Consider the following 26,148-nt stretch of genomic DNA (forward strand, 5'->3'; position numbering starts at 1 on the left):
ATTATAATAAATGAATACCCCCACTCATACACACTCACAATGTAAGATTAACTTTTTAAAAAACTAGATAAAATGCCTGCAGGAGCCATAGGTATAGTAATATTCAAATACCTGGTGCCAAAAATATGTTAATGTGGGTGCCAGGAAAGCCTCCCCAAGGAGAGCATTTCACAAACTGGGACACCACTGAAAACGCCCTCTCTCGTTGCCATCCTCAGACATTTACCAGAGACGGCACACAGCAAATCTTAGTATCTGGGCACATGGGAAGAGGCTATCTGCAAGGTGTTGGGATCCTAACCCGTGTAAAGCTTTACAGGTTAAAACTAGCACTTTGAATTGGGCTTGGAAACCAACTGGAAGCCAACACAGCCAGCTCAGAACCGGCATTATATGTTCAGACTACCTGGTCTCCATTAACATTCTGCATTAGGTGGAGTTTCCAGTCTTCAAAGGCAGCCCAGCATATAAAAATATTGTAGTAATCTAACCTAGAGGTTACCAGACAACAGGCTACTGAAGCCAGCTGATCCCCATCCACATGGGGCTAAAGCCTATAGAAGGCACTCCAAGCCAGAGAGACCAATTCTGCCTCCAGAAACCGGTAGTGTCTATAGAACTTATCAGTAAAATGCCAAAAACCTCTTTCACTGGTTCTACTGCCTTTAACTTTTGAGATGAGCACAATGCCCTTCTTTGACCCGGTTCCCTTTTTCTTTTGAAGAAAAGGGATGCTGTGTCGGAATTGCCTTAATTAGGTGGCTGCAACAAACCTTCAGCCTGAAAAACAAGGAATGCATGTCAAATCTCAGCTCACACTGATTAGTTACCACTTATGCAGGCTTCACCCACCCCATTACTTTCAAAGCGTAGCCAGGATACGTGAAAGCGATAACGCACACTAGTGGATGAAGGGCCCAAGTCTGAGACTAGAAGTGGTGTAGAGAACCGGACTGTGGTACTTATTCCGGATTAATTATCCTTTAATGTCTTGACGGTGCACTCTCCTTTACGTGCCCCACGTTTCATTCTAGGGGAGGGGGAGATGTGAGCACTGCCTCCCATTTTCCATCTGTCAAGAGCCCCCAGCCATGGCTACTTGCAAGTGATACTACACACACGCCCGCCAATTAACAAGGGGCAATGCGGACGGTACGAGATACCACCCTTGTGTCGCCCTCCGCTCCCTGGACGGAATAAGCCATCGATTCCCAGGCCTGTCGCTATGAGGAGCTCAAGGAGAGCGAGGCCTGCAGCTCCCACTCAAGCCCCGGCCTGGAGTTAGACATTTCACCTCGGAGCGGGGAGCGGCGCCTCAATTGGCGGCGGCAGAGGCAGCAGGGGAGATGTGTCTCCCGATGAGAGGCACGTAAGGGCGGAGGGAGGCAGGCCGAAGGGGTTATTCCCTCAGCGCTGTCCCGAAGGGGCTCCCCCCTATTCCACCCCCCTTACTGTCGCAGCAGCTAACGTCAACTCCGAGCCTCCCCGACACCTGACAGCAGCCCCCTCCCCATAAAGCTACTGAATCCCCCCCTCACACACTTCCGATTACGATTAATACTGGGGAAGGCAGTAAAATGAGCACACACACCATCCCCTTCAAGAAAAGAGCTATGCAAAATAAAATTACTCTAATCCTTCCCAAGTTTTAAAAAATAAGTGCCCCCAAGTGCTGCCCCCTTCCTCGATCATCCAGCTCTCCCCAAAACCACACACACCTCATAAGCGGAGCAAAAACCCACAATCGAATAACCCCAAATCCGAAAGAGCTACCCCGGTCTTCATTTGGGATATGTTGCGTCTCTCGTTATTTACTTTATCAGTTCCTCCGAGTCTTATCCATTTTGTTTCCAGTTACTCCAACACATACACAAGGAGAACTGAATATTCAGTTATTAAAATATAATTATGTATATATTTAAAACTATTAAGCCCCGCAGGATAGGCAACACTTTCTGATGGTGAAGACAAAACTTCCACTCTTACAAATGAGACCACAATAAACGGGATTTGGGGTCGGGAACAAAACAACCCCCAGAAAACCTGTCAACCATTTTAGATCTCTATTTGGGAAACATCAGGGGTGTGTGCGTGTGTGGGGGGAATGCGCCTCTCAATACCGCTGTCGTTCCCTCCCGATGCGGACTCAGAGATGCGGGGTGAGATGGGGGGGGAAGAGGGAAGTGAAGAAGGGAAATAAAAATTTGGGGGAGGGGGAAGAAAGGGGGAGGGGTTGCATTACCTGAGACCAGCCACTGGCCTCCATTGTTGGAGAATTCAATAGCATTGACACAGCCGAAGTGGCCCAGGAGATCCTTCTTGTAGAGGTTTCTACAGCCTCGCAGGCGCCTCCTTTGAAAGTCCTGGGTGAGCAGGGGGTCTCCCTGCAAGCCCCTCTGGGACAAGAAGCCCACTACTGACCTCATGTTGCCCCCCAGATTCGCTCGCCTTCTCATGTTGCTGGTGCTGTTCCCCCACCACCCCCTTTCTTGTTCGCTGGCTCACTCCTTCTGCCTTCTCCCCGCCTCCCCCCCCCCCGTTATGGTTATGATGATTTTTCTTTAGCCAGCCATAGCAGGGGAGAGGTGTTAGACACTCCGTTGCTTCCTGATCCCCTTTAAACTCCTCCCCTGCCTCGCAGCAGCGGTAGCAGCAGCTGATTCACAGCTGCAGCCTTTTCCTTAATACGATTCTTCTGCCGGCTGCTGCCCTGGACTGAACGTTGATCGGGGGGCCAGTGGCTTTGGAGGCCCGTGGCTTGCCCGCTTACAGGCAGAGCCCCCCTCTTTTTAAACGTGTCTAACTTATATCAGTCTCCTTCGCCTTCCCTCCCCACAAGAAAAATCTGCGGAAGTACGTCCCTCTCCCACTAGGGATCAACGTGTTATTGGATCCACTTTTATTTTAAGGGGCCGCAACAGCGGGAAGGCACTAGATCGCGCTTGGGCGGGGCCAGAAGAGGGTGAACGAGGTGGGGAACGGTGAACCTCGTACTGCCGGATGCAGCTACATTATCCCCCTCTGGCCGATCCTCATAATAATTAAAACAACACTTTATTATGAAGTTGAACAGACGTAATAAGAGACACCCTGATTCAAGAGCCCTGCTGGAGTCTGATCTCATTTGATCTCCCTACTAACAGTAAAGTACTTCTGAGGACTGAAATTAGAATTAAGGTTAATTTCCTTGACTGACTAATGTCAATATAACCTACTCTCCCTTCACCCTTGTTAGAAATGTACTAGAATAAACTTTGGGGGAAGACTGTGCTTCCCGAATTTTCTGGTTTGTTTCTAATCCATCTCTTGAGACTGTAGTTGCCATTTAATATATTCCCCATAGATAAAATGGAAACCTGATAATCTTGTTTTGAATCACCAAAGGAAGCAAGGTAGAAAGAAAAAAAATCTTTTGAAAATGTATGGCATTTCATCAGTTCAAAGGGCTTCACAGAAATTGATTTAAAGTGGTCAATGGGGAACAGATTTTGAAGGCATTAACTAGAACAAACAACAGACAAGGATAAATTTGACATTGGTACTAATATAAAGTATACCTAACTTTTCATTATTAAACGTATCTGCAAGGGATGCCTCCAATTTCTTGAAACAGCAAATTTATGCATTGTTGCAATTTTAAAGAAAATTTAAAAAATATGTAGAATCTGCCTTGATATAATTGTCAGTTATGAGATTATCTTTTAATTTTCAGAAAGATGATTGAGTGAGTCTGTTGCAGCAAAAACAAAGAGTCTTATGGAACCATCAAGATTAACAAATTGTATTATGGCAAAAGCTTTCATGGACCAGAGTCCATTATCAGATACATGAAGTTAAATCTTCAATTACAGGAATACACGCAATAAGATTATTTTATTTATTTATTTATTTATTTTATTCGATTTCTATACCGCCCACAGCCCGAAGGGTCTCAGGGCGGTGCACAACATAGGATAAAATACAATAGAATCACAAAAACAGTAAAAGCATACATATTAAACAATTAAACGACCTGATATACATTAAAAGCTAAAAGATAGATTAAAATGCCTGGGAGAATAAAAAGGTTTTAACCTGGCGCTGAAGAGATAAAAGTGTAGGCGCCAGGTGCACCTCATCAGGGAGACTGTTCCATAATTCGGGGACAACCACCGAAAAGGCCCTAGATCTTGTTACGAAGATATTACTGTGGTGGTCTCGTCACATATGGAAGCCATCACTAGATGTTGTGCTCATCTAGTAATGAACACTGAGTTTTAACTAGTTTTTGTAAGCCACCTTGGGAGAACGTTGCTCTGAAAGGCAGAATATAAATTCCTTAAATAAATAAAATTAAAATTAATAGAGTGGGAAATTGGAGGGAGTGAGAAATAAAATTCAAAAAGTACAGATAGTAATAATTTAATTAGAGCTAGAATGAATGCAAAACAAGGACAGTGCCCTGTACTCATAGTCACCTATCAGCCTGGCAATGCTGAGTTACTGAACACCTGTAATGAAAAAGGAAAACACTGCCTCTATTCAGTTTAAAATAAAGAGAGTTTAAATTCTTGATGAATGGTGATTCAGCAGTTTCGTACTAGAGCCTTCCTTTGAAATTCCTACTGTATATTTGACTATGAGTCTATCTTAAGATCAGTTCAGGCCAGTAGCCAGCCTAAAAGTTTGGGAGGGGGCACCCCAAAAATTGGGGTGTGTGTGTTATGTAATAAATGTAATTATTTATTCTTGCTAAAAAAAATAAGGGGACAGAAAAGTTAGGGGGTGCAGGCCCCCCCTAGACCCATTGGCTATGGCCTGAATCAGTTCAGACCAATGAGAGTATATGTGAAAGGACCTTTTGCCCCAACATGCATCAATTTATACTTGCTTACTTTGAATTGCATTTGCCATTCTACTGCCTGTTTACCCAGTCGGAAGAGATCCTTTTGGAGCTCCTCACACTGCCTTTTCTTTTAACCATTCTTAACAATTTGGTAGGAGAGGCAGTGTAGTGTAGTGGTTAGTTAAGGTGTTGGACTATGACCTGGGGGACCAGGGTTCGAATCCCCACATAGCCATGAAGCTCACTGGGTAACCTTGGGCCAGTCACTGCCTCTCAGCCTCATGAAAACTCTATTCATAGGGTCGCCATAAGTCGGAATCACCTTGAACGCAGTACATTTACAACAATTTGGTATGAACAGCCAACTTGGCTACCCCACTGCTCACCCCTAACTCTAGATCATTTGGAGTCTTTGCCACAGAGCAGACTGGTAATATTTCAGTGATGGGGGGGTCTGTTGTCATGGCTGGATCACTCCCTGGTGAGGTTTGGGCTGAATGCAACTACTTCACTCTGCAAGGGTGGGAGCTCCATTGAGATGATCTGCCCACAGAGATTCCGATGGATTCATAAATGCTCTGGGAGATTTTCTGGCAGATATGGCTGATATTCTTGTTGAGGCTCTCATGACATTGTGGAATGGTGATCCTCATAAAGCCATTCATGTGACTGCTCCTGAGTGCCCCATCTGTCTTTGTGGAGCAGGTATCATGTATAACTTATGCTATAACATTGTACTGTTTGGCATATTTATGAAATTTACAGAGCAACCCTATGCATGTCCATAGCAGCCAGGATTCTAAGATCATCTTCAGAGGCCCTTCTCCAAGTGCTCCTGCCAAATGAGTCGTGGCAGGTGAACACTAGGGAAAGGTGGTAATAGACTGGATGAGGGCAAATAAACTGTGGCACAATCCAGACAAGAAAGAAGTACTGTTGGTTGGTTTGCACACCTGGATGGCTGATACTCAGGTTGTTCTGAATGGGACTGGACTCCCCCGGAAGAATTAGGTTTGAAATCTGGGGTGGTTATTAATCCAGTATTGTCATCAGAGGCTCAAGTATCCTCTGTGGCTCAAAGCATCTTCTATCAGCTTTAACTGATACACCAGCAGAAACCATACATGGATGGAGATAGCTTGACCACAGTCACTCACACTGTGGTAAATGCCTGTTTAGATTATTGCAGTGCTTTGTTTGTGGGCTGACTTTAAAACAGTCCAGAAACTCCAATTGGTCCAAAACAGGGTCACAAGGTTACTGACTGGAACTGTGTATTTCTGTCATATTTCACCAGTGCTTTATCAGCTGCACTGGTTCCATCTCCAGGCCCAACTAAAACGCTGGTGTTAACCTTTAAAGGTCTTAATGGCTTGAGACCAGGTTGTCTGAAAAATTGCCTTCTTTCATATGTATCTAACCAGACCATAAGATACTCTTCAGAGCCTCTACTCTGTGTGCCAGGAAGAGCGAGGCAGGTAACTAATAAGGAAAGGGCCTTCTCACTTGTGCTATGAATACGTGTCTGAGAGAAGTTTACCTGGCACTTTCTCTAAGGTCTTTTTAGCACCATATAAAGACCTTTTTATTCACCCGGGCCTTTTAAATATCTTTTAATCTGAGCTACTAGTGTGTTTAATTTTTCTGCTGCAAGCAAGGAACATTTTTAGGGGTATTTTAATTGCATTATAGTATTGTATTTTGTTCTTTGCCCCATAAGCTACCCAGAGAACATATATTGATGGGTAGCCATACAAATATGGTAACTAACATAACATAAAATAAAGCAAGACCAACTTTATTTAGTGAAGCTCGGTAAGCAAGCATAGGATTTCATTCTCAAATGTGTCAACGTCTTACTCTTCCATCAGGGATTCTGTAGGCAGATTCATAGGATACTCCCCAAACATGTTGAAAGAACACGAGAAGTGAGGCATATGGGCTAGCTCCATCCCAGATAACACACACCACAGCCACATCTCTTGCTATACTTACACAACAATGCAGTGGAAATGTTTGCTGCTATCTGCATGTTCAGACAGCATGGGAAAGAGCTCTGCATGGGCACTAAAGTATGTGGGTAGAGCTCCTCCACATGAGGAAAGACTCTGACCCACTTATGGCTCCACCTTGCATGGACGACCTCTATGTGTGTACATCAGTACATGTGTAGAAACTTTGCCCTTGGCAGCCTAACATGTGGATGGTGAGGAAGCCTTTTTGCTGGATTCATCTGCTGTGTAGGCATAGATATGGCACATATTATTGTTGAAGTAGTGTAGTCCTGTGGACCTCTTCACATTTTTAAATGCATGGGGGGTGGTCCTGTGATCCTCACTTTTGTTACAATTGTTTGAGGGGACAGATGAAAAGGTGAACTACATGGGAGGGGCCAGGTCAAAAGGACAGCAGACACAGGATGCTTGCTTCAGGTATCTCCAACTGGACCAAATGTCATCAGAAAAAAGGGAAGCAGCAATTAACAAGCAACTAAGGCCTTAGATGCTTCTCCCATAAAGATGGCAGCACCCTCTAGGTACAGAAATGCATATTGGAACTGAATGTTGTATATATCTACAACATACACAGGAATGATCATTTTCTATTTCTGTAGATTTCTCTTAAAATCTTCATGGTACACATTTTGAATGAGTACAACATGTCTTCATGGCTGGGATGATCAACCCAGAGTGGATTGACCAGGTGGGCTCAATGTGCGGTGGTTGCTGCCTTGAAACAGGTGATATTGTGGCTTCTCTACATTGTATCTTGAAGCGTGAACCAACTATAATCCTTATTAGGGAAGGTCTTCAAGAGGGCTGTAGTGGTACAGCTCCAGATGTTTTTGGAAGAAACAGATTACCTAAACCCTTTACCATCTGGGTTCAGGCCTAGTTTGGAGGCCCAAATTACTGTGGTCACCCCGATGGATTATCTTTACTGGGAGAGGGAGAGGGTGTGTGTGCAACCCTGCCGATTTTCCTTGATCTCTCTGAGGCTTTTGATACCGTCAGCCATGGTATTCATGATATTCTTCTGGGATGGCTTGCCAGGATGGGAGTTGGAGGCATTGTGCTGTAGTGGCTCTGCTTCTAACTGCAGGGCTGCTCCAGAGTGTGGTTTTAGGTGACACTTGCTCTGCCCCCTGGCTTTCAGACTATGAGGGTTCCATGAGGTTCCATACTGTCCCACATCTACGTGAACCTACTGGGAGGGGTCATTAGGAGATTTGGTGCAAAATATCATCAGTATGCTGTCTGTGCCAACCAAATGAGGTGAGGCAGTGCAAGTCCAGAACAAGTGTCTAGATGCAATGGTGGGCTGGATGGACGTCAATAAACTAAGACTGAATCCCCACCAGACAGAAGTCCTGTGGGTAGGTAGTTCCCAAGTCCAGGGTGGGTTGCCTGTTCTGGATGGGGTTGCACTCCCTGTCAAGGAACAATTGCATAGTCTGGAGGTGCTGCTAGAATCATCATCTGAGGCACAAATGACCTTCATGGTAAAGAATGCCTTTTTCCACTTCCAGTTGCTTTGCCAGATATGACTGTTCATGGACAGGGAGATTCTGGCTACAGTGACCAATGTGTTAGTAACCTCAGTACTGGATTACTGTTATGTGCTCTGTGGGGGGCTGCTTTTGAATCTGAACCAGAAACTGAAGCTCGTGTAGATTGCCATGGCTAGGTTCCTATCAGGGGTTGCTTACTTCAAGCATGTAACATTGATTCTAAAGAACTGCCCTGGCTGCTAGTATGTTATTGAGCATGCTTCAGGGTTCTGATACGTGTGTATAAAGCCTTGTATGGAATTTGGAACCTGAGTAGCTGACAGAAGTCTGCTACCTCATAGACCAGCCCATTTATTAAGATCAGCTGTCTTGGTGGCCCTGCCATTTGCAGAAGTCCATTTGGTGATGGCACAAAGGAGAGCCTTCTCAGTGGTAGTGCCCCACCTTTGGGACATGCTGTCTTCTGATATAGGACTGGCATTGACGCTATTAAGCTTCTTGTACCATTTGAATATGTGGCTTTTCACTCAGACCTTTTATAGAGTTTAATGCCAGACTGTCTGTTGTGATTTCCTTTGGTTGTAATTTATCCACTCCTGTTTTTATGCTGTTGTATTTTAATTTGTAACCCACTTTGAAATTGTCTAAAACAAAGAGAAGGATAGAAATGATTTTAGTAAGATGTTTTTAAAGAAGTTTTGTTTTAATGATGTTTTTAGTCTTTTAGTACTTGCCACCTTGGGTTCCTTCTGTGAGGAAGGGTAGGAGATAAATTCAACAAATAAATAAATGTAGAACTACTACCAAAGTTTGATTCTGTTAATTTGGGTCTGCATAAAGACAATGGTTTTCTGTTATATGTTAGGTGTTAATTTACTTAGCGATACTAAGATGGTTCTGGTTCTGTGAAATAATCTTTATTGTTTACAGCCATAGGCCATTACAATGTAGTACAAAAAAGTACAATCTTCCAAATAAAACCCACTGCGCTACTTATCCAAAATAAAATAAAATAAGTCCAGTGGGAAGAAGTAAAATACCAATCCCCATCGTAAAACCCAAGAACAAAAGTAAAACATTCACCGGAAGGTAACGCATATCACAGTGATAACACTACAAACCCGAGAATGGCATGGATTAAAGGCTAAAACTAAGGGAGACCCCATGCGAGCACCCAATGTTGTTAGGTGTCAGACTCTCATTTTCCTGGCAGCCAAAGCAAACTTCGCCACCTGAAGAGTTACAAAAGGGTCAGAGCCCACTAGGAGAACACATATTTGCTCCAAAGGGGGCCTGCTTAGCAAGGGGTGGAGAATGGGAGCTAGAAATTTCAGCCAAAGCTCATTATACAGAGAGCATCTTAATAAATAATGCACAATATCCTCCACTTCCCCAGAGTTACAGATGCAAACCCTTTGATGGACAGGAAGATTTACATACCTTCCCTCCAGAAAGGCCGAGGGCATAGATTGAAATCGTAGGGCCGTAAAGGCCTTTCTTAGGGAAGGGGTGGTCAGGAAGCGAAAATACTGTTCAAGACCAAAAGTTGTTTTGACAAGTGGATACCATAGTGAAAAGGCTGAAAGCGTGGAACCATAAACGTCCCTTCTTTTAGAGTAAAGCAAAATTCTGTCCTTATAAAGGAGCTTCATGTGGGAAGGGAGGGAAGAATTTCGGTGTTGATCCCATATGTGGATAAAATCGCTTTGGAATGTGTAACCCAGGTGTTATAAAAGGGCCTCTGTAGCTGTTCCATGAAACACTTCTTAGGTAGCCGAGAGTCGCTCATATATATGAGCTTCAACTAGTACCTTGCAAGCGCTGCATGCACAAGCGACTCTATCGAATGGTTCTGTTATCACCTATTACTGCAGCTGTGAAGAGTCACTGTGTTTACTACTCATGTATTTAAGCTTTAATTGACCAGACTTAATTTTGCATTGTTTCCATTTAACTCCATGTTTTAGTATGTTTTCCCCTCTACATCCATGTATAGTAGTACCCATACTTGCCTGCTGCATATAATGAAGTGGTATTTAATGAAGTGGACTCTAGTCCATAAATGTTTATTTCTTAGCTTCTAAGATGTTATGAGACTTCTTGTTGTTTTTAGGCATATAGATTTGTTGCTCCCTATTCCCCATCCCAGGGGCTGTGAAGTCACCAGATGACTAAAAGAATGCCTACCAAGTGAAGGGGAATTTTGTTAATCCCTGTTTATGACTCTGAGTACAGAACATGAAGTTGGTACTTCTTCCAAATTCAGTAATGCAGACTGAAAGAATATTTACTATCCTACAGAAGGCCAAAGCTTCCCCCACACTTCCAGGATGCTCTGTTGGTACAAGCACTTCTGTTCACCTGGCTTGGCAACTAAGGGAAGGGCCAGGCAGCAATCCTGAGGCTGGATTTTGAACAGGACCCAGCTCTGCTCTCTGCACCCTTTTTGACTACTATGTCTTCTATTATGTAATCTAGGTAAAGGAAGACTTAACGCCTGCAGGACCAACTTTTTATTTTTTACTAGCATCCTAAAATCAATCCATTGGGGCCAGGTGCACAACTGAGCAAGCAAGATACTTAGATTTAGGAACAGGGTGCCTCTTTACCCAGAAATTTGTTTTCAATAGCAGGACTGAACTCTCAGTCCTGTCATACAAAAATCTACTCCTGCTCCCCCGCCCCCCGTTTTTCTTCATCTCAGTAGTCTAATTTAGAAGTGGCGGGAAAAGGTTTTGCTGTTGCTTAAGCAGTTCTAAATATCCCAGTTACCCCGATCGTAAGCATATTTAACATATTTATATAGGGCTATGCAGGCTGTGACTAATAGCGCAAGAGGCACATGCCAATGAATGCAAACGGTACACACTCCCCAATACAGACTCTCCTAGTTTTAAAGAGAACTTAATCCACTAGGGCTTATTCTTTTAAGCAGCATTAGCGGCCAGAGTTTCAGAGCAGAGAAGCCCAAACAGATAGAACCCACGCGCAATTGCCGTACAATGTGGCGACGCCCTGCGTTTCTGGAAGGTCTTACAACATTGTACGTTCCTGCCCGCTGAGACTAAAAGTGCGGAAGCGTTCGCTTAGAAACAGTCTCCGGGAAGAGCGCAGACTACGGAGAAGGAGTTCCTTCCCTACGCAACTGAAGCAGGTAAGGTAAACGCGTGCGTCTTTTGTTAATGGCAGACGTTGTGTTGAGAGTTTCAGCTCTTTGGGAGAAAAAGAAACACAAGCTTGTTGGGTCTGGAGGGAGAAGGCATCGCTGAGAGTACATGCTGCCGTGTTTGATTTCTTTGTAGCTTAGCGTTTTCCTCTCCCAGTGGTTGCACTCATAATATTGCTCAAAGCTTGGTGGAGCTGTTGGCTTCCCCCGCCATGCGACGCTAGCCGGGTTAAGGGTGCTAGTGTAAAACTTCACGATACAAAGGGCTTTAGAGGAATTAGGTCTACTCGAGTGGAGGTGTAGTATTCTGAAGACAACACCTATCTTTATGAAATCTCTGAAGCTAGTCTTGATGAAGTAAGGGGCATCCCAACCCCCAAGTACAGAATATTAGGCGATCTTCCCTCGTCTATAGCCTATCGTGTCACTCTCAGTTTTCAAACTTAAGTTTCGGGGAGGGGGGGATGAAGCTGTTCTGTGACGTTTAATTGTGTTGTGCTGTTTAGATGAGTTGGATTATGTTCGAAAAGACGATATTATTTAACACGTTAAAAGTGCCTTAAAATTGAACACTGTACAGATACAAAAAAATGTTCCTGCATTGCTCAGTTCTGTACATAAATTTTAATCTTGATTAAACTGTGAGGGAGGGAGGTCTTACAATGGAGAGATCTAAATGCTGGCCTCCTGCGAAGTTAATCCTCCTGGCCAATAACACTATTTAGGGAGCCTTAATGGTGAAATAAAACAGTTGGTAGCTGTTGAAATGGAACTGAAGAACTGGGAAGCCAATCACATTGAGTAAATTAAGATTTACAAATATCAAGAAGGTAAATCAGTTGTCATGGTGTAATAGTATCTCTAAAACCATAAGAAGAGCCCTGCCAGATCAGGCCAAAGTTCCACCTAGACCAGCACTCTGCTGTCACAGTGGCCAGTTAGATACCCCTAGGAAGCCTACAAGCAAAACCTGAGTGCAACAGTGCTCTCTCCACTTGTGACTTCCAGCAACTGGTATTCAGATGCATACTGCCTCCGACAGGGGAGGTAGGACATATCCATCATAGAATATCGCCACAAAATGATGGCAATAGAAACTGTATTGATCTTTCGCTCCTTGAAGACACACACAAATTAGAATTGAGGAAATACTTAATTTCACCTATATCTAGTGCTTTTTGTTTGTTTTGCAAAAACTGAGGGGGTGGTATTCATATCTTAATAAGAGGGCTATTGGTGGCTGCATATATAGTGGCTATGGGCAGCCAAGAAAAAGGTGGCGGTATCTGTACCAGTGAGTACCATCACAAAAAAGCACTATTTACATCCTGCTTTTTTTAGGGAAGCACAAGGTGACAAAGGTAAGACTCTACGGCAATCTTCCAAACAGGCATTTCAAAATGCACTTTTAAAATATTAAACCCCTAGGCTTTGCTCTTCCTTCCTCCCACTCCCTCTCTTAATTCTTTTCAATGGTCATTTCCCTTCAGATTCCCTTGGTATCTCCACCTCCTTAATAATCTAAAAGGATTTTCCACAACTGAGTGCAGGTCTGTTTCTTCTGCCAATCAGGTGCAAGATTCGAAGTTATTTCCCAATCAATAATATATCAGCTTCGAATCTTATCAAATTAAATAACGACACACAATTTATTAATACACCTTAAAAACCTACCCACCGTTTATTTTATCACTTGAGGTCCATAATTTTAGAAGATACATTGTAGAGTGTTATGATTAGGCCTGGAAGTAGTAGGCTCTTAGTAATGTCATTGATTAATCAAAGGTTTTGTTACTTAATTGGTAGGGCTGTGAGTTAGGAGGCACACTATTTTTTTTGAGACTAAGGCTGTGTACACACCATACATTTAAAATACATGACTGCCCCCCCCCAATTCATGGGAACTATCGTTTGTTAAGTGTGCTGGAACTTGTACCTCTGTGAGGGCTAAACTATTCTTTGGGGGAAGTCGTGTTTTAAATACATACACAGTGCAATCCTAACATGACTACTCAGAAGTACGTCCTACTGAATTCAGTGAGTCTTATTTCTAGGTAAGTGGGGTTAAGATTGCAGCCTAATTTGTTTCCAGTATGTTACTGGGAATGAAAAAGGAAATATTAAAGATGGTGTTCCACAATTACCTTAAAAATAAATGTTTATTTTTAAAATATATTTATTTAACAAAATCTATATATTGCTTGATACAAGAAATTTTAAAATCATCAATAAAAATAGTATCAAAATCAGAATCTAATTGTTCATGTTAGAAGAAACTTTCCTCAAGCTCTCAAAGATGCATATATTGAGACTTTTGTTACATGCTAATTTAAATTGAATTGGTCAATTTAGTTAAAAGGCAGTTCAAACAACTAAAAGGTATTTAAATGGCTGTAAGCCCTAATTATAACTTTAAATGTAATTGTTATTTTACTGTTTCACAAAACATGGCGTTTATTTTGTTTGTACCATCCATGTAAATGACATCTTACAGAGGACGAAAGGACAGAGTCCTGTGCCAAAGGGGTTACAGTCTAGAAAATGGGCACAAAGGAGACTGTAAAGAAAGGAGAGGGAATTGGAGACAGGAAAATTGGGCTGGGGAGGGCTGGGGGGAGAAGATACACAATGATTGTATTTGCATGTAACAGTAGGGCATAGGAACTGGGATTCATTAAAAAGATGGCTTTTGAGGAGGTATTAGGCATATCCTGAAGAACAAGAAGTTGAATCCGAGTCTATTTTCCTAAAATGGATGTTTGGTTGGCAAAGCACTAGGTTAGGTGTAGCTGTGATAATCCTGTGCCTGAGCCACACCATTTCGGACTGCACATGGGGACTCTGATGATTGATTGTCCCTCCATACTAAATAACAACAACATAGCACTCTCCTTTCATATTAAAAAACACACTAGAATTTCAAGGAAGAGTCTTCTCCCAGATAGGTTTACCACAACAGTGGTAACTAGATCTTAGTTGTACTTCTGTAAATTGTAAGAAATAGATAATTCTCTTTTATGTTGGTTTAGGTGAGGGCTAGCTACAATGAGGTAGTTAAAAGTGGGACTTGCAACAAAATGTTGCAGTGTATGCCCACTTCTAACATAACTGCTCCTCTAGGCAGCCTTGGATGAGATCGTAGTGCAGTTTAGGGATCACAAATGACAACTTTTTTCCTTTCCCACACTGCAAAAACCTCCCCAAACTGGGAGTTCCTGCTTGGCAATCTGCGGCAGCATCAGGTTGTGGCCACTCACTGGTGCTGGGCCTGGTTGTATCATCACACATTTCTGGACTTAGTAAGTCCTAAATTGTACCTTGACTAAACAAATGTTTGTCAGTTCTTGAACATCTCAGTTGTATGACCCATCAGAAGTACAATAATTTATGGCACAATCCTACACATGCTTACTCAGAAGTAAGCCCCACTGAGTTTGTACTCCCAGGTGAGTAGGTATAAGATTACAGTTTAATAGTCCCCTCCACCACAGGCCTATCTAGGACTGTTTTCCTTAATATTTTGTTATGGAGAGTAGAAGATAACTCTGTAAATAATGCCATTTTTGTGTAGGTGAAGTTGTATGGGAAATGAAAGATGCCGAGACAAACAGTTGCTCTTACTGTGGCCTCCCTGTTAGGAATCGCAGCAGGAGGTCTGGTTTTCTGGAAAGTCATCCGGCGTCGGAAAGACCAAACTTGCATTACACTTAACCTAGGAAGAGCAATTAAAGAAGGAGAAAAGGAAGACCTCTTGGAAGAGAATTTTCTTTCACTCCTCTCCTCTCCCACAACCCCCTGGGTGGAGAAGATTCTTGGGGCGGAAGTGGTGATAGTTTCTGAGGAAGAGAAATGGAATGAAATGGAACCCTTACTTAAGAAAGAGTTGAAACGTTGTCCAGTCCTTGGAATTGACTGTGAGTGGGTAAGTTGTAAACAATGGAAACCTTCTAACATCTTAAGGCAGAAAGAGATTATTTCTTTTTCTGCTTCTTATGCTGAGACTAAGGATTAGCCTATATGCTATTATATTCCTCTGGCAAGCCACTTCCATGTGGCAGCTCTCCTTCCCCTACAATACCACAGAATATGGTTTGCCACATGGATTCTCCTCATCCTCGTTCACCACCAGATGTTCTTCCATGAGTCCATAATTGGTTTGGGGCCTCTTTATATGCCCATGAGAAACAATAGCCATATTTAAGCATTCTTAAATTCTGCCCAGGGAGGGAGTATGGGACTATATGTGTCAGCCACTCCACTTTTGACCTACCTGCGGTGAGCGGAAACATCTGAAGCGGGAAAGACTGTGTAAGAATGCCTAAAACAGGGCTAATGTGGCAAGCTTAATTAGACATTTCAGCTGGAAGCTGTGTTCACAGGCAGTTCTATATTTGTTTTTCTCATAGCACTCCTGGATTGCCTGTTGACCATATGGCAATTGGGGAATCTTAGAGAAAATCTACATAAAATATTAACTCTTTCCAAATCAAAACAAAGACCACCAACCTATGAATCTGTCTACCAGTGAAAGTGAATTGTGTACCATCCTTATAGTATAAGTACTAATAGCAAACTTTTTCTCAGAGTGTGGTTCCTTATGTAACCAAAAGTATTCATGCTGGATGATGTCAGCAAGCTTGCAGAAAGCCTACAGTTTGCAGAACTACGTTTAAAAAAAATGAGGAGGATGGAAAAGCCCTAAACAGTCTAGTGAGGACTGAGCATGCTCAGTGGCCAGAGAATGTTGACTGATTGTGTGTGTGTTGCCTGGGGGTGTAGGTGACACTGAGGGAATGGAATGGAGCATCCTGGAGAGGACATGGCTGGCTGGTTGGAACTTTGAAGAGGAGTACTCTTCACGCGCATTTTGTCACATGTTCCACTTTTTCACCCTTGTATACACATTCCCCTGATCTTCCTCCACAGAGCTCAAGTGGCTTACATATGGTATTCAGGCAGTCTTTCATCTCAGTAAAGCTCAGGATCAGACTTGAATCACTCTAAATATTAGGTGAAGTCTTAGGTGAGGACTCACCAGGTTCAGTGCCAATATCTGTTTTTAGTGCTAGATCATAGCTGTGGAATGTGTGGTCAGATATTTTATTTAAAATGTTTATATACTGTTTGAAATCACAAAGTGGTGTACAGTAAAAATAAAAATAAAATTGCAATACAAGATAAAACAGTCAATAGGCCAGCAATAGTGTACAATTAATAAATTCAACCAATGGCCAGCCAAAGCCAGATGAAGTAAAAGAATTTTTAGCAAGATCCCAAATGACATCAGTGCTGGCACCTGCCTTAGCTGAGAGGCAGGGTAATTCAAGAGAGAGAGAGACACACAGTGGAGAAGGCCCTCACCTCAGTCACTGTGAGATGGACCTCTACAGGTTGTGGCATGACCAGGATGGCCTGATCAGATTATCTAAATGATGAGGCTGGTTGATACAGAAGAAGGTGCTCCCTTGGGTAGCCCAGCCCCAAGGTGTTTAGGGCTTCATAAGTCAGAAGAAGACCCTTATAGTATATTGGCGCAGTGGCAGCCAGTGCAGCTTTTTAAAGAGTGGTGTAACATGTGAGCGATAAGATGCCCCACTCTGCAGCCCAACAGCTGAATTCTGCACTAGCTGCAGCTTCTGGACCAGCCTTAAGGAAAACCCCACATAGAGCACATTACAATAGTCCAGTTTTGAGGTCACCAATGCAGTTGATACTGATGCAGTTGCATTGTTATCTCTGACTTTTAAAAGGGTGCAGTTGTCCAGGTATCTTTTTCTTATACATCACAACAATTATTTTATGGAAGACTGTTAACCTACAGCTAGCCTATAACAAGGGATAGGATAATAGCTAGGTTTATGGCACTAGAGTAGTGTCAGACCAGAAAAAAAGAACTACCAGGTTTTTAGCCCAAGGGGCCTGAAACATAAACACTCAACAGTCTTTCTACTGCATGATATTATTGTCTGGAGATGAGAGAGCTTCTGAGATTGTGCAAGGTGCATAGCTACCCTCATACATCCTGCAATTAGGGGAAAGGTGTCTGCATCATAAGGGTGTAGTTTTTAGCAGTTTTAGGGCCCAGAATCAATTTGCAAATTAAGGACAGGTGATACAACCCGTATCAATTCAGATTAGGGCAGGGTTGATAAAATCAATGATTTTTTTAAAAAAAAAATTAAAATGGGATTTTTAAAATTTAAATGAGATTTTAAAATTTTCTTAAAGCAATTAGTAAAAAAAGAAGTTAGATATAATCATGAATGCTAATTATACAATTTCTTATTATATTCTATGAATATGTTAACAGCAGTTTATAGAGATGAGAACAGTCCTATTCTGCAAGTGGTGTTACATGAAGTGCAATCTCTCTCTCTTGGCCTTGCCTCTCTCTAAGTGCAAAGATAGAGAAGGTCAGTGAATAGAAAATTTGAGAGATGGAATAGATCTGAACAGGGAGGAGACCACTGAAGTGGTAGTCCAGCTCTTAACAGCAGTAGCCTCTTCTGCAGGTATAGAGAGAACTTTGTCTTCCTTTGGACTAATGCATTCTAAATGGAGCAATAAGTTGGGAACTAAAAAAGCAGGAAAGCTGGTGTTTCTTTTCAAGGCAATGAACAAGGAAGACAAAGGTGAAGAAGATGATGACTGAGTTAGCTGTACCACCCAATATTTTCTTATGTTGACTTGGTTGAAATTGCCTATATGTTATTTTTTAAAGAACTTTACACTAAAAACTGAAATTGTTAACCATTCAAAAATCCATGTTCGTGTTTTGTTAATGTTGTTGTTTGTTGAAGAAGAAAACTAACCAGAAGAATAAACAATCTTATTAGTACAATGTAAAGGCCTTTGTGGTGGTGGTGATTCTGGCACATCATGACAAAAATATCATGATTAATTGAACAGTTGGAGCTGGTTCATCTGAATGACTTCACAAGTTCATTCTGCTTTAGTACTAAAATGACGAAATTATCATCCCATTTTTTGTCGAAAATTAATCTGAAAGCAATTCAGAATAATTGCTTAGTGTGTACCTACCTTCCAATGAAACCTGGATGAAATCTCTGAACATGTATTAAGATTGTATTAAACAATCATGTACTTCTACTAAAAAATGATGATTAATAGAATCTTCCTCACTAGTAATTTAAAGTGTGATCTAAATCATTTAAATTGAGTCCTTCAGAGAAGTGATTTAAATCATAATTTAAATCAAATCAACCCTGGATTAGGGTAGGCAAAAATATTGACTGAAAATGCTTAATGTGCCCAATACATTTAACCTAGATGGCTGAATAGCTTTTAGATAGCACTTTACTTCTATTCTGTTGTGACATATATTCCAGACAGAAATTAACTTTTTGTTTCTTATTCTTCCAAGGTCTCGGTAGAAGGGAAGAAGGCCAAGCCTGTCTCTCTCTTGCAGATGGCTGTTTCCAGTGGTCTTTGTGTTCTTCTTCGCTTGCCCCAGCTGACCAGTGGTGGACAGGTTCTTCCACAGACTTTGCTGGACGTTCTGGCAGATGGTGGTATCCTAAAAGTTGGTGTAGGATGTTGGGAAGATGCCTGCAAGCTACTTCATGACTATAGTGTGGCAGTGAAAGGGAGCATGGACCTCCGGTATCTGGCCATGAGACAGAGGTATGTATCCTTGCAAGAATGGTGTGTGTGTGGATGGGCAGATAAAATAATATTTTGAAATGTTCCAAAAATATGATTGTCAGAGAAGGATACTAGCATGGCTTTTCCCTAGAGTAATACAAAATGCAGTTGGCAAAGAATGGCAGCAATCTTTCATTTTGTTGTTGCTGATGATTTTATTTGTTTCATTTTTAAAAAACATAAAAAGATATGGAATATAATTCACCCCAAATTTGTTTTTATATGTAATTCATACAAAATATATTAATCACATATAAAATACAAGAACTCACAATAAGGGGGGGGGAACAAACTTGAATAGCATCTTGATATTTATCCCCTGGAATGCCATGTTTTGGGGGCTAATGCTAGCTACTGGTGGCAGGAACGCTGCCAGTGGTAGATCCATGCTTGAGAAGATTTTAGTGGGCATAACAGGGGCCGCTGCAGCAGACGTGGCCCTCCAAACAGCAAAGAGGCACCTCCTCTCCATCCTAACCCCCTCCAGCCAGCAGATCTGGGGATTAGGATTGCTGTGCCAATTATCTTAGAAATAACAGCAATATGCCATCTTTTCAAATACCATTCCAAAAATAGGGGGAGTGTCATCTCATTACTTGCAAAACTTGGCTGCAGTTAGTAAGTTAACTTGGCTGCAGTTAGTTGGTTAATTACTAATACTAAATTAGTATCTGGCACTATATCCTTCAAATAATATAATAAAGCCATTTTAGGATCAACTATAAAAAATAACCTATACTTTTTCAATCATTCTCCAAAACTGATTAATAAGTAGGCATGTCTAGAAAATATGGAAAAAGTCAGCAACTAAAGCAGGGCATTTCAAACATCATGACCTGATTTATAAATTCATCACATTCTATGAAGTATAAAATAGTACTAAGGTGGACATTTGTCCTATTTTTCAGAGGACAGGCATTTGGTTGAAAGGGACAGCCCTGTATCTGAAGATGTCTTCTATTGGAAGAGCTGTCTAGTCCGAATATTTTCTCCCTTGTAATTCCCATGATGATTGACTCTCTACTGCTATTAAGCTTTTTTCCTTAGCTTAATAATGTGTGTCTGTGGGGGGAGGATTTCCATCAGAATCATGGGAGGGGGAGCTGCTGCTCAGCCGACGGGGGAACAGGTGAGAATGGTGAAAAGGGGGCTGAACTGTAGAAAAATGTTAATCTTTATCTGGAGCCCCCCCTTTCCTGCTTTTCTACTGATCAATGGGAGGGTATGTTGTGGAACATTAGGCAAGATTAGGCAGCGGGCTTGAAGCAACCCAAGGGGCACAGGTTGCACATTTCTGAACAAGAGATAGAAAGAAAGGCATGATTCTTGGAGACTTTGCATACTGACAAGAGAATGTGCATATTGCCCGGAGAAGGTATACAATGCAGCCAAGATATATATACACATTCCCCAAAGCCTGTTGGAGATTATGCATAATGGCCAGGGAATGTACAAAATTCAGGTGATATATGCACATTCCCCAAGGCCTGTTGGAGATTAAGTGCATTGACCAGGAAGTGTACACAGTTCCCTTCTCATGGAAGGTTAATGTGCAAATTCTCAATGAGGTCTGGTGAATGTGCACAATGGCTGGTTATTATGCAGAATAACCACTCAATTTAACATTCCCTTTAACACTCACACACGCACACTCACACACACAGTTACTACTTTTCAGCAAGTAACCGCAATTTTGAAATGACTTCAAGAAGACATTGGCAACCCTAACAATTTAGAGCTCAACTCTCTAGATTAACCAGTGAGATGTCAGTCTTGGCGAAGAAAGTTCTGTGCACAGATGGCACTTTCTTATAGTAGTTGAAAAAAACATATGCATCATCCCCTTCCAAAGCCTAAAATTAAGTTTGTCTGGATAAAAAATAACTCTTCCTTTTTTCCCCCCCATTTACAAAACCTAAAGTAAGGCCCTTCCCCAAAATGGGCTTAGCCTCAAATCCCTTGCTGAGAGGATCCTCAACTACCCTCTTGACAAGTCTCATCATCTGTGCTGCAGCAACTGGGAAGTAGAAGAACTGTCTCCAGAACAGGTTTGTTTTTTTCCATTGCAGTAGTGGTAGCTTGTGGTAGGAGGGTCTGTCAGCTAAGGCAGCTCACAGTAGTTCCTCAGTCATTCACTGTGGCAGTTGGAACTTCTCATTTTCCCCCATGAAGCAAAAGTGGAGCAAGGCTTTCCAAGAAACAGAATACATTTGAGCATAAGAGGGGACTGAAACACTGCTTCATGATTTATATATATATATTCCTTATCTTTGATTGTATTGCCTGAGGATCTGTAAAAATGGAGAAACAGGCATTAAAAGTTGCCATAATGGAGGGTGTAAATGAGAGTCAGGAGAATTGTGGGTGTGTAGGAAGCCAGTTTTACTATAGCTACATGGAGCTTTGGTAATAGGCACTTTTGTGTGTGGGTTCTAAGCAGAATAAGTGGGCTTCCATTTCTTATTAACTGTCATTCATTTGTTTCATGCTTGGGCATGTTCATCTTGGGTCCTTCTGAATATCAGATTTGCTTTTGCATAATGTAACACTGAGTTCTTGCTGTTTCTCTTCAGGTTGCTTATGCTGCCAGGGATGCCCAGGTGTCAGTAGCTCTGTTCCTCCGTCTGCTGAGATTGCCCTTCTTCCCTCATGCAGCAGACAGTGAATATGCTCTTCCTGGTTGGGAAAAGGTCCTGAAGACATGTCAGGGTTTGGTGGATGTACCTTTCAAAGGAAGAAACAGTAGTAGCTTTGGAGAGGATGAAAATACAGGAAATTCAGTGAAAAAAATAAACAATCAGGAACCAGTAACTAATGGACAATTCCCTGTCAACCAACAAATAAAGGATCCTCGAAAACACAAGCGAAAGCCGCTGGGCATAGGATATTCCGTGAGGTAACTGTATGCAGCTTTGTATAGTTTTTCACTAACTGGTGGACTTTTGGCACCAGTGAAAAATTCATATTTTTGCCCCCAGGCATTTGGTTAACTTAGGAACATAGGAAGCTGCCTTTATACCATGTCAGACATTGTTCCATCTAGCTCAGTACTGTCTACACTGACTGGCATTGGCTGTCCTGAGTTTCAGACAGGAGGCATTCCCTGCCCTTCCTGCAGATGATGGAGATTGAACCAGGGACCTTCTGCCTGGAAAGCAGATGCTCTGTCACTGAGCCCCAGCCCTTTCCCAGCTTGTTATTGGTGGAAATGAGCATGCCTGCCCTGCTTAGGGGAAGAGCCATCTCCCTATAGGCTGGTGTGCATAGGCTCCCTAGTAAGTGTGCATAGAATTTCAGTCATTTTTTGAAGGACTATTGAAATCCATAGGCCTTGCTTCCAAATAAATCCCAAGACTGAGGTGACAGTATAGTTTATTACTTGTGACTTTGTGTGCCATAAGAGGAAGTATTAAGGTACTGCCACTGTATATTTTGGGCAATGTAAGTTTATAGTTAATTCTCTGATGGGGTTGTGACATCCATTTGTTTTCACAGGAAATCTCCCTTGTATGACAACTGCTTCTTACATGCACCAGATGGGCAGCCTCTATGCACTTGTGATCGCAAGAAGGCTCAGTGGTACCTTGACAAGGGCATTGGAGGTTTGTGAGCCTCTTTTTGTACTAGTCAACAAGAATTCTTTGGGAGATGGGGTATAAAGGTTGAAAAAACAGCTTTTGACGGGGAGAGGGGGCAAGATTTTGGTGAGTTAAAAACTCAACTACATATGACAAAGAACCCCACCATTAAATATAGATCAACATTACAATCTAGATGTGATATTTGGGCCGCCTCTGTAGGATAGTCTGGTGGGGTCCAGATGCTCTTCCTATCCATTCCACTCAAACTCATCAAGTTTCTTATATCAGGTTCGTCTACGTGTGCCCTGTTTCACTTCATAACCCCTTCCTGGCCTCATGATGCCTGTGTCATATCTTTTTTTTCTCCTCTGAAATGGGTTTTAGATATCTCAGTCTGGATGAAAGTACCAAGGGTTGAAAAAGAACAGAAAGGCAACTAGACCCAGTCCAGGGGCCAAAATGGAACCACACTGACACAGATACAGAAGCTGAAGAAGCTGGTGTGGAAAACAAGCACGATTTGCCCCATACACCACACTCTACCACTGCTGAGCGTTCAGCTTTAGGCATTCATTATTTTGTGCAGCCCATTATTTAGAAGAGGCATGTAAGCAGAAATTAAACATTTTAAGGCCTTGCTTTCTTTTTTTGCCATTCCAGAGTTGGTGAGCACGGACCCATTTATTGTGAAGTTGCAGTTTGAACCTTCTGGGCGCCCCGAATCTAAGGTGGATTATTACTTGACAGTCAAAGAGAACTTGTGTGTTGTTTGTGGCAAAAGAGAGTCTTATATTCGGTGAGTTGCCCAGTAAACCCAGGAGTGTATTTTAGTTTGGTAGAGCAAAATACTAAAGACTGAAGGGTGTTCAGGTGTTTGCTCAAACTGTGTATGGGGGCAGGGATGCATTTGCAGCCCCGCCCTTAACACCATAGTACACATCACACTGCCCACTCTGTCCCTGACCATGCCCATGTTGAGCAGGGAAGGTCTGAAGAGGGATTTTGCTTGGCTTTTTACTTTGCATTTGCATGAATGCAAGTAGAACCAGGCATGATCATGGACTCCGATAAAGCATTGTGGGTGGAGCTTCTGCCACTTTTCAAAATTTAAAAGGGCTGTATCCAAAGAAGCACTAAGGATTGTGTCCCATCACAAGGAGCAAGGATTTCTGCTAGTACGACGGGATTTCTCTCTCCCCCTGCACACCCCAAAATCTGTCCTTGGTGTTCTCTGGAGGAGATTGGGGGAGGGCGGGAGGAGGGACTAGCAGAAATTTTTGCATTGATGGGATGCATTAGTTGGATACCACACAAAAAATTCTGATCCGCCTTTCTATCTCTTTGCTAATTGTATTGTGTTTTGCTGATATGTATGTTTTAATTTCTGGCTTTTAGTCTCATTAGGGTGCCCTTGTGATCAGGGATGAGGGATATGATATTGCTGGACTACAACTACCATCAACCCTGACTACTGGCCATGCTGGATGGGGCTGATGCAGTCCAACAACCTCTGTCCCTGATAATTAGAGAACCTAAGATGCCTAATGAGACTATAAGCATGCAATAAAACATACTTATTGGCAAAACACAAATACAGTCAGAAAAACGCAATAAAATTCACCAAGTCCTAACATTATGCGCAAACACGGCAGCAAAAATTGAGCAAATTAAGTTACTGCATTATATCGGATCCCACTGGATTGTTGCAGGCTCAGTGGTGCTTTCAGTTGACTGTTGCCAATCACTGCTGCTTCTTCAACAGGAAGAACATAGTTCCCCACGAGTACCGGAGACACTTCCCCATCCAGATGAAGGACCACAACTCACATGACGTGCTTCTTCTTTGCACCTCCTGTCATGCTATCTCCAATTACTATGACAACCATCTCAAGCAGCTGCTGGCTGAGGAGTTTGGCGCCCCCATTGGCTGTGAGGAGAGTGTTCGTCTGCTGGAGGATCCCATCCGCAGGCAAGTCCGTTCAGCTGCAAGAGCTCTCTTGAATGCAGACAGCCTGCCTGATGCCAGGAAAGAGGAGTTGTTACAGGTCATCAAGGACTTCTTTGACTCTGCGACAGTTTCCCTGGAGATGCTGCAGGAAGCAGCTGGACTGGAAACCAGGTAGAGTTGGAGACTAGTGGGTTAGGCTGCAGACCGCTCTGTGTCTAGGTTGTATTGGCGATGGGGATCCACATACTAGTCCTGACCCTCATCTTCAGCACTTCTCATTTCTATCTATTCCTTTGCAACGTCCTCAGGGCTTTTGTTTGTTTACCCGCAGATCCCCTGTTTGTTTGTTTTGGTCAAGCCCCACCTCTGCCTTCATGAGCAGTGTCAGCTGGGAATTATGAACAAGGTCTGACTTAGTGGGTGGGGGACTTCTTAAACAGAGGATGCCTGCTCTGGAGAGTTAGCCTATGTAGTGAGTGGAGTTGGAGCAGGGGTGGGGAATCTTTTGAGCCCAGCAGGCCTGGTCTTTATCTCCCCCCACTTCGGTGGACCAACTTTGACAGGTTTGTGGGACAACCCACCTGTCAGTCATCTGATGTCTGCCCAACTGATGCGCAAAGAGTTCAGTCCTGCTTTCTGCAGCCACGTCACTACCTGCCCCACACCTGATATCATATATGATATCTGGTGTTGGGCAGCTGGGTGAGGTGAAAACAGCCTCATGAGCCAAATGGGGAGGCCTGGCAGGCCAAGTTTGGCCCATGGACCGAAGGTTCCGCATCGACAGGTTAAAGAGAAGATGAATTTGAAAGGGATAATCTGATGTTGAGATGTGGCTTCTTGATCTCAAGATGCTGCATCATATCCTCCCTTTCTTTGGTCTTCAAATGGGAATGGAACACCAGCTTCATCCCCACCCTTGATCTGTTGTTAGACAGCAGGTGGGATCTGGAGCAAAATGTTGCAGAGTGTAGTGCTCTTGTTCTGGGTTCCAGTTAGACAGCTACAGTATATTCTCTTTCAGGATACTTCCTCCTCCTCTGGTTTTTCATTTTGTCCTTAACAGTCAGGCAGTGTTTGGTGTCCAGTGAGCATATGTATTCCTCGTTGGGTTGTTTTGAGTTTTTTCCTCCTCGTAGGGTTCCTTCCCCAAATAACATTTGTACTTCTTCAAGGCTTTGAGCTCCCACAAGCTTCCTGATATTTCCTCCTTGTGTATGGATGGTGCGGTTTTGGGCTACATAACAGCCTTCCCCAACCTGGTGTCTTCCAGGTGATTTAGACTATACCTTCCATCAGCCCCAGCAGGATATTCTAAATTGTCCATAATTTCATCTGGCTTTGAGTTGTCTCAGCAGCAGGTTTCAACACTTTTGTGTGCCATTCCAAGTATAGTGTCACCCTCTGGCAAGCAAGCTGAGTGGGCAGAGATCACTGGGTAGTTGTGTGGCA

The 26,148-nt window shown here is 42.7% G+C and overlaps 2 protein-coding genes across 6 annotated transcripts in view; one reads left to right on the forward strand and one right to left on the reverse strand.

Moving 5' to 3' along the window:
* Positions 1 to 2,878, reverse strand: part of DCAF5 (DDB1 and CUL4 associated factor 5) — a 67,764-nt gene extending 64,886 nt beyond the window's left edge. Inside the window, exon 1 of the mRNA XM_061611131.1 lies at positions 2,243 to 2,878. Coding sequence (XP_061467115.1) covers positions 2,243 to 2,456 — 214 coding nt within the window. The 5' untranslated portion in view covers positions 2,457 to 2,878. The remainder of the gene's footprint in view (positions 1 to 2,242) is intronic.
* The window catches only part of EXD2 (exonuclease 3'-5' domain containing 2), a 31,942-nt gene continuing 8,517 nt past the window's right edge, over positions 2,724 to 26,148 (forward strand). The window contains exons 1-9 of one of the 5 annotated variants that reach the window (XM_061611133.1): positions 2,724 to 3,177; positions 11,272 to 11,490; positions 15,074 to 15,424; positions 18,887 to 19,146; positions 21,089 to 21,215; positions 21,741 to 22,063; positions 22,663 to 22,769; positions 23,409 to 23,544; positions 24,511 to 24,867. In XM_061611133.1, the coding sequence (XP_061467117.1) occupies positions 15,098 to 15,424; positions 18,887 to 19,146; positions 21,089 to 21,215; positions 21,741 to 22,063; positions 22,663 to 22,769; positions 23,409 to 23,544; positions 24,511 to 24,867 (1,637 nt within the window). In that variant the 5' untranslated portion in view covers positions 2,724 to 3,177; positions 11,272 to 11,490; positions 15,074 to 15,097. Of the gene's footprint in view, positions 3,178 to 7,457; positions 7,566 to 11,245; positions 11,491 to 15,073; positions 15,425 to 18,886; positions 19,147 to 21,088; positions 21,216 to 21,740; positions 22,064 to 22,662; positions 22,770 to 23,408; positions 23,545 to 24,510; positions 24,868 to 26,148 lie in introns of those variants that run through there. The other 4 variants (XM_061611135.1, XM_061611132.1, XM_061611136.1 and 1 more) reach the window with 4 other exon arrangements.

This window comes from Rhineura floridana, chromosome 2 (genome assembly GCF_030035675.1).
Source record: "Rhineura floridana isolate rRhiFlo1 chromosome 2, rRhiFlo1.hap2, whole genome shotgun sequence".
Taxonomy (NCBI): Eukaryota; Metazoa; Chordata; class Lepidosauria; order Squamata; family Rhineuridae; genus Rhineura; species Rhineura floridana.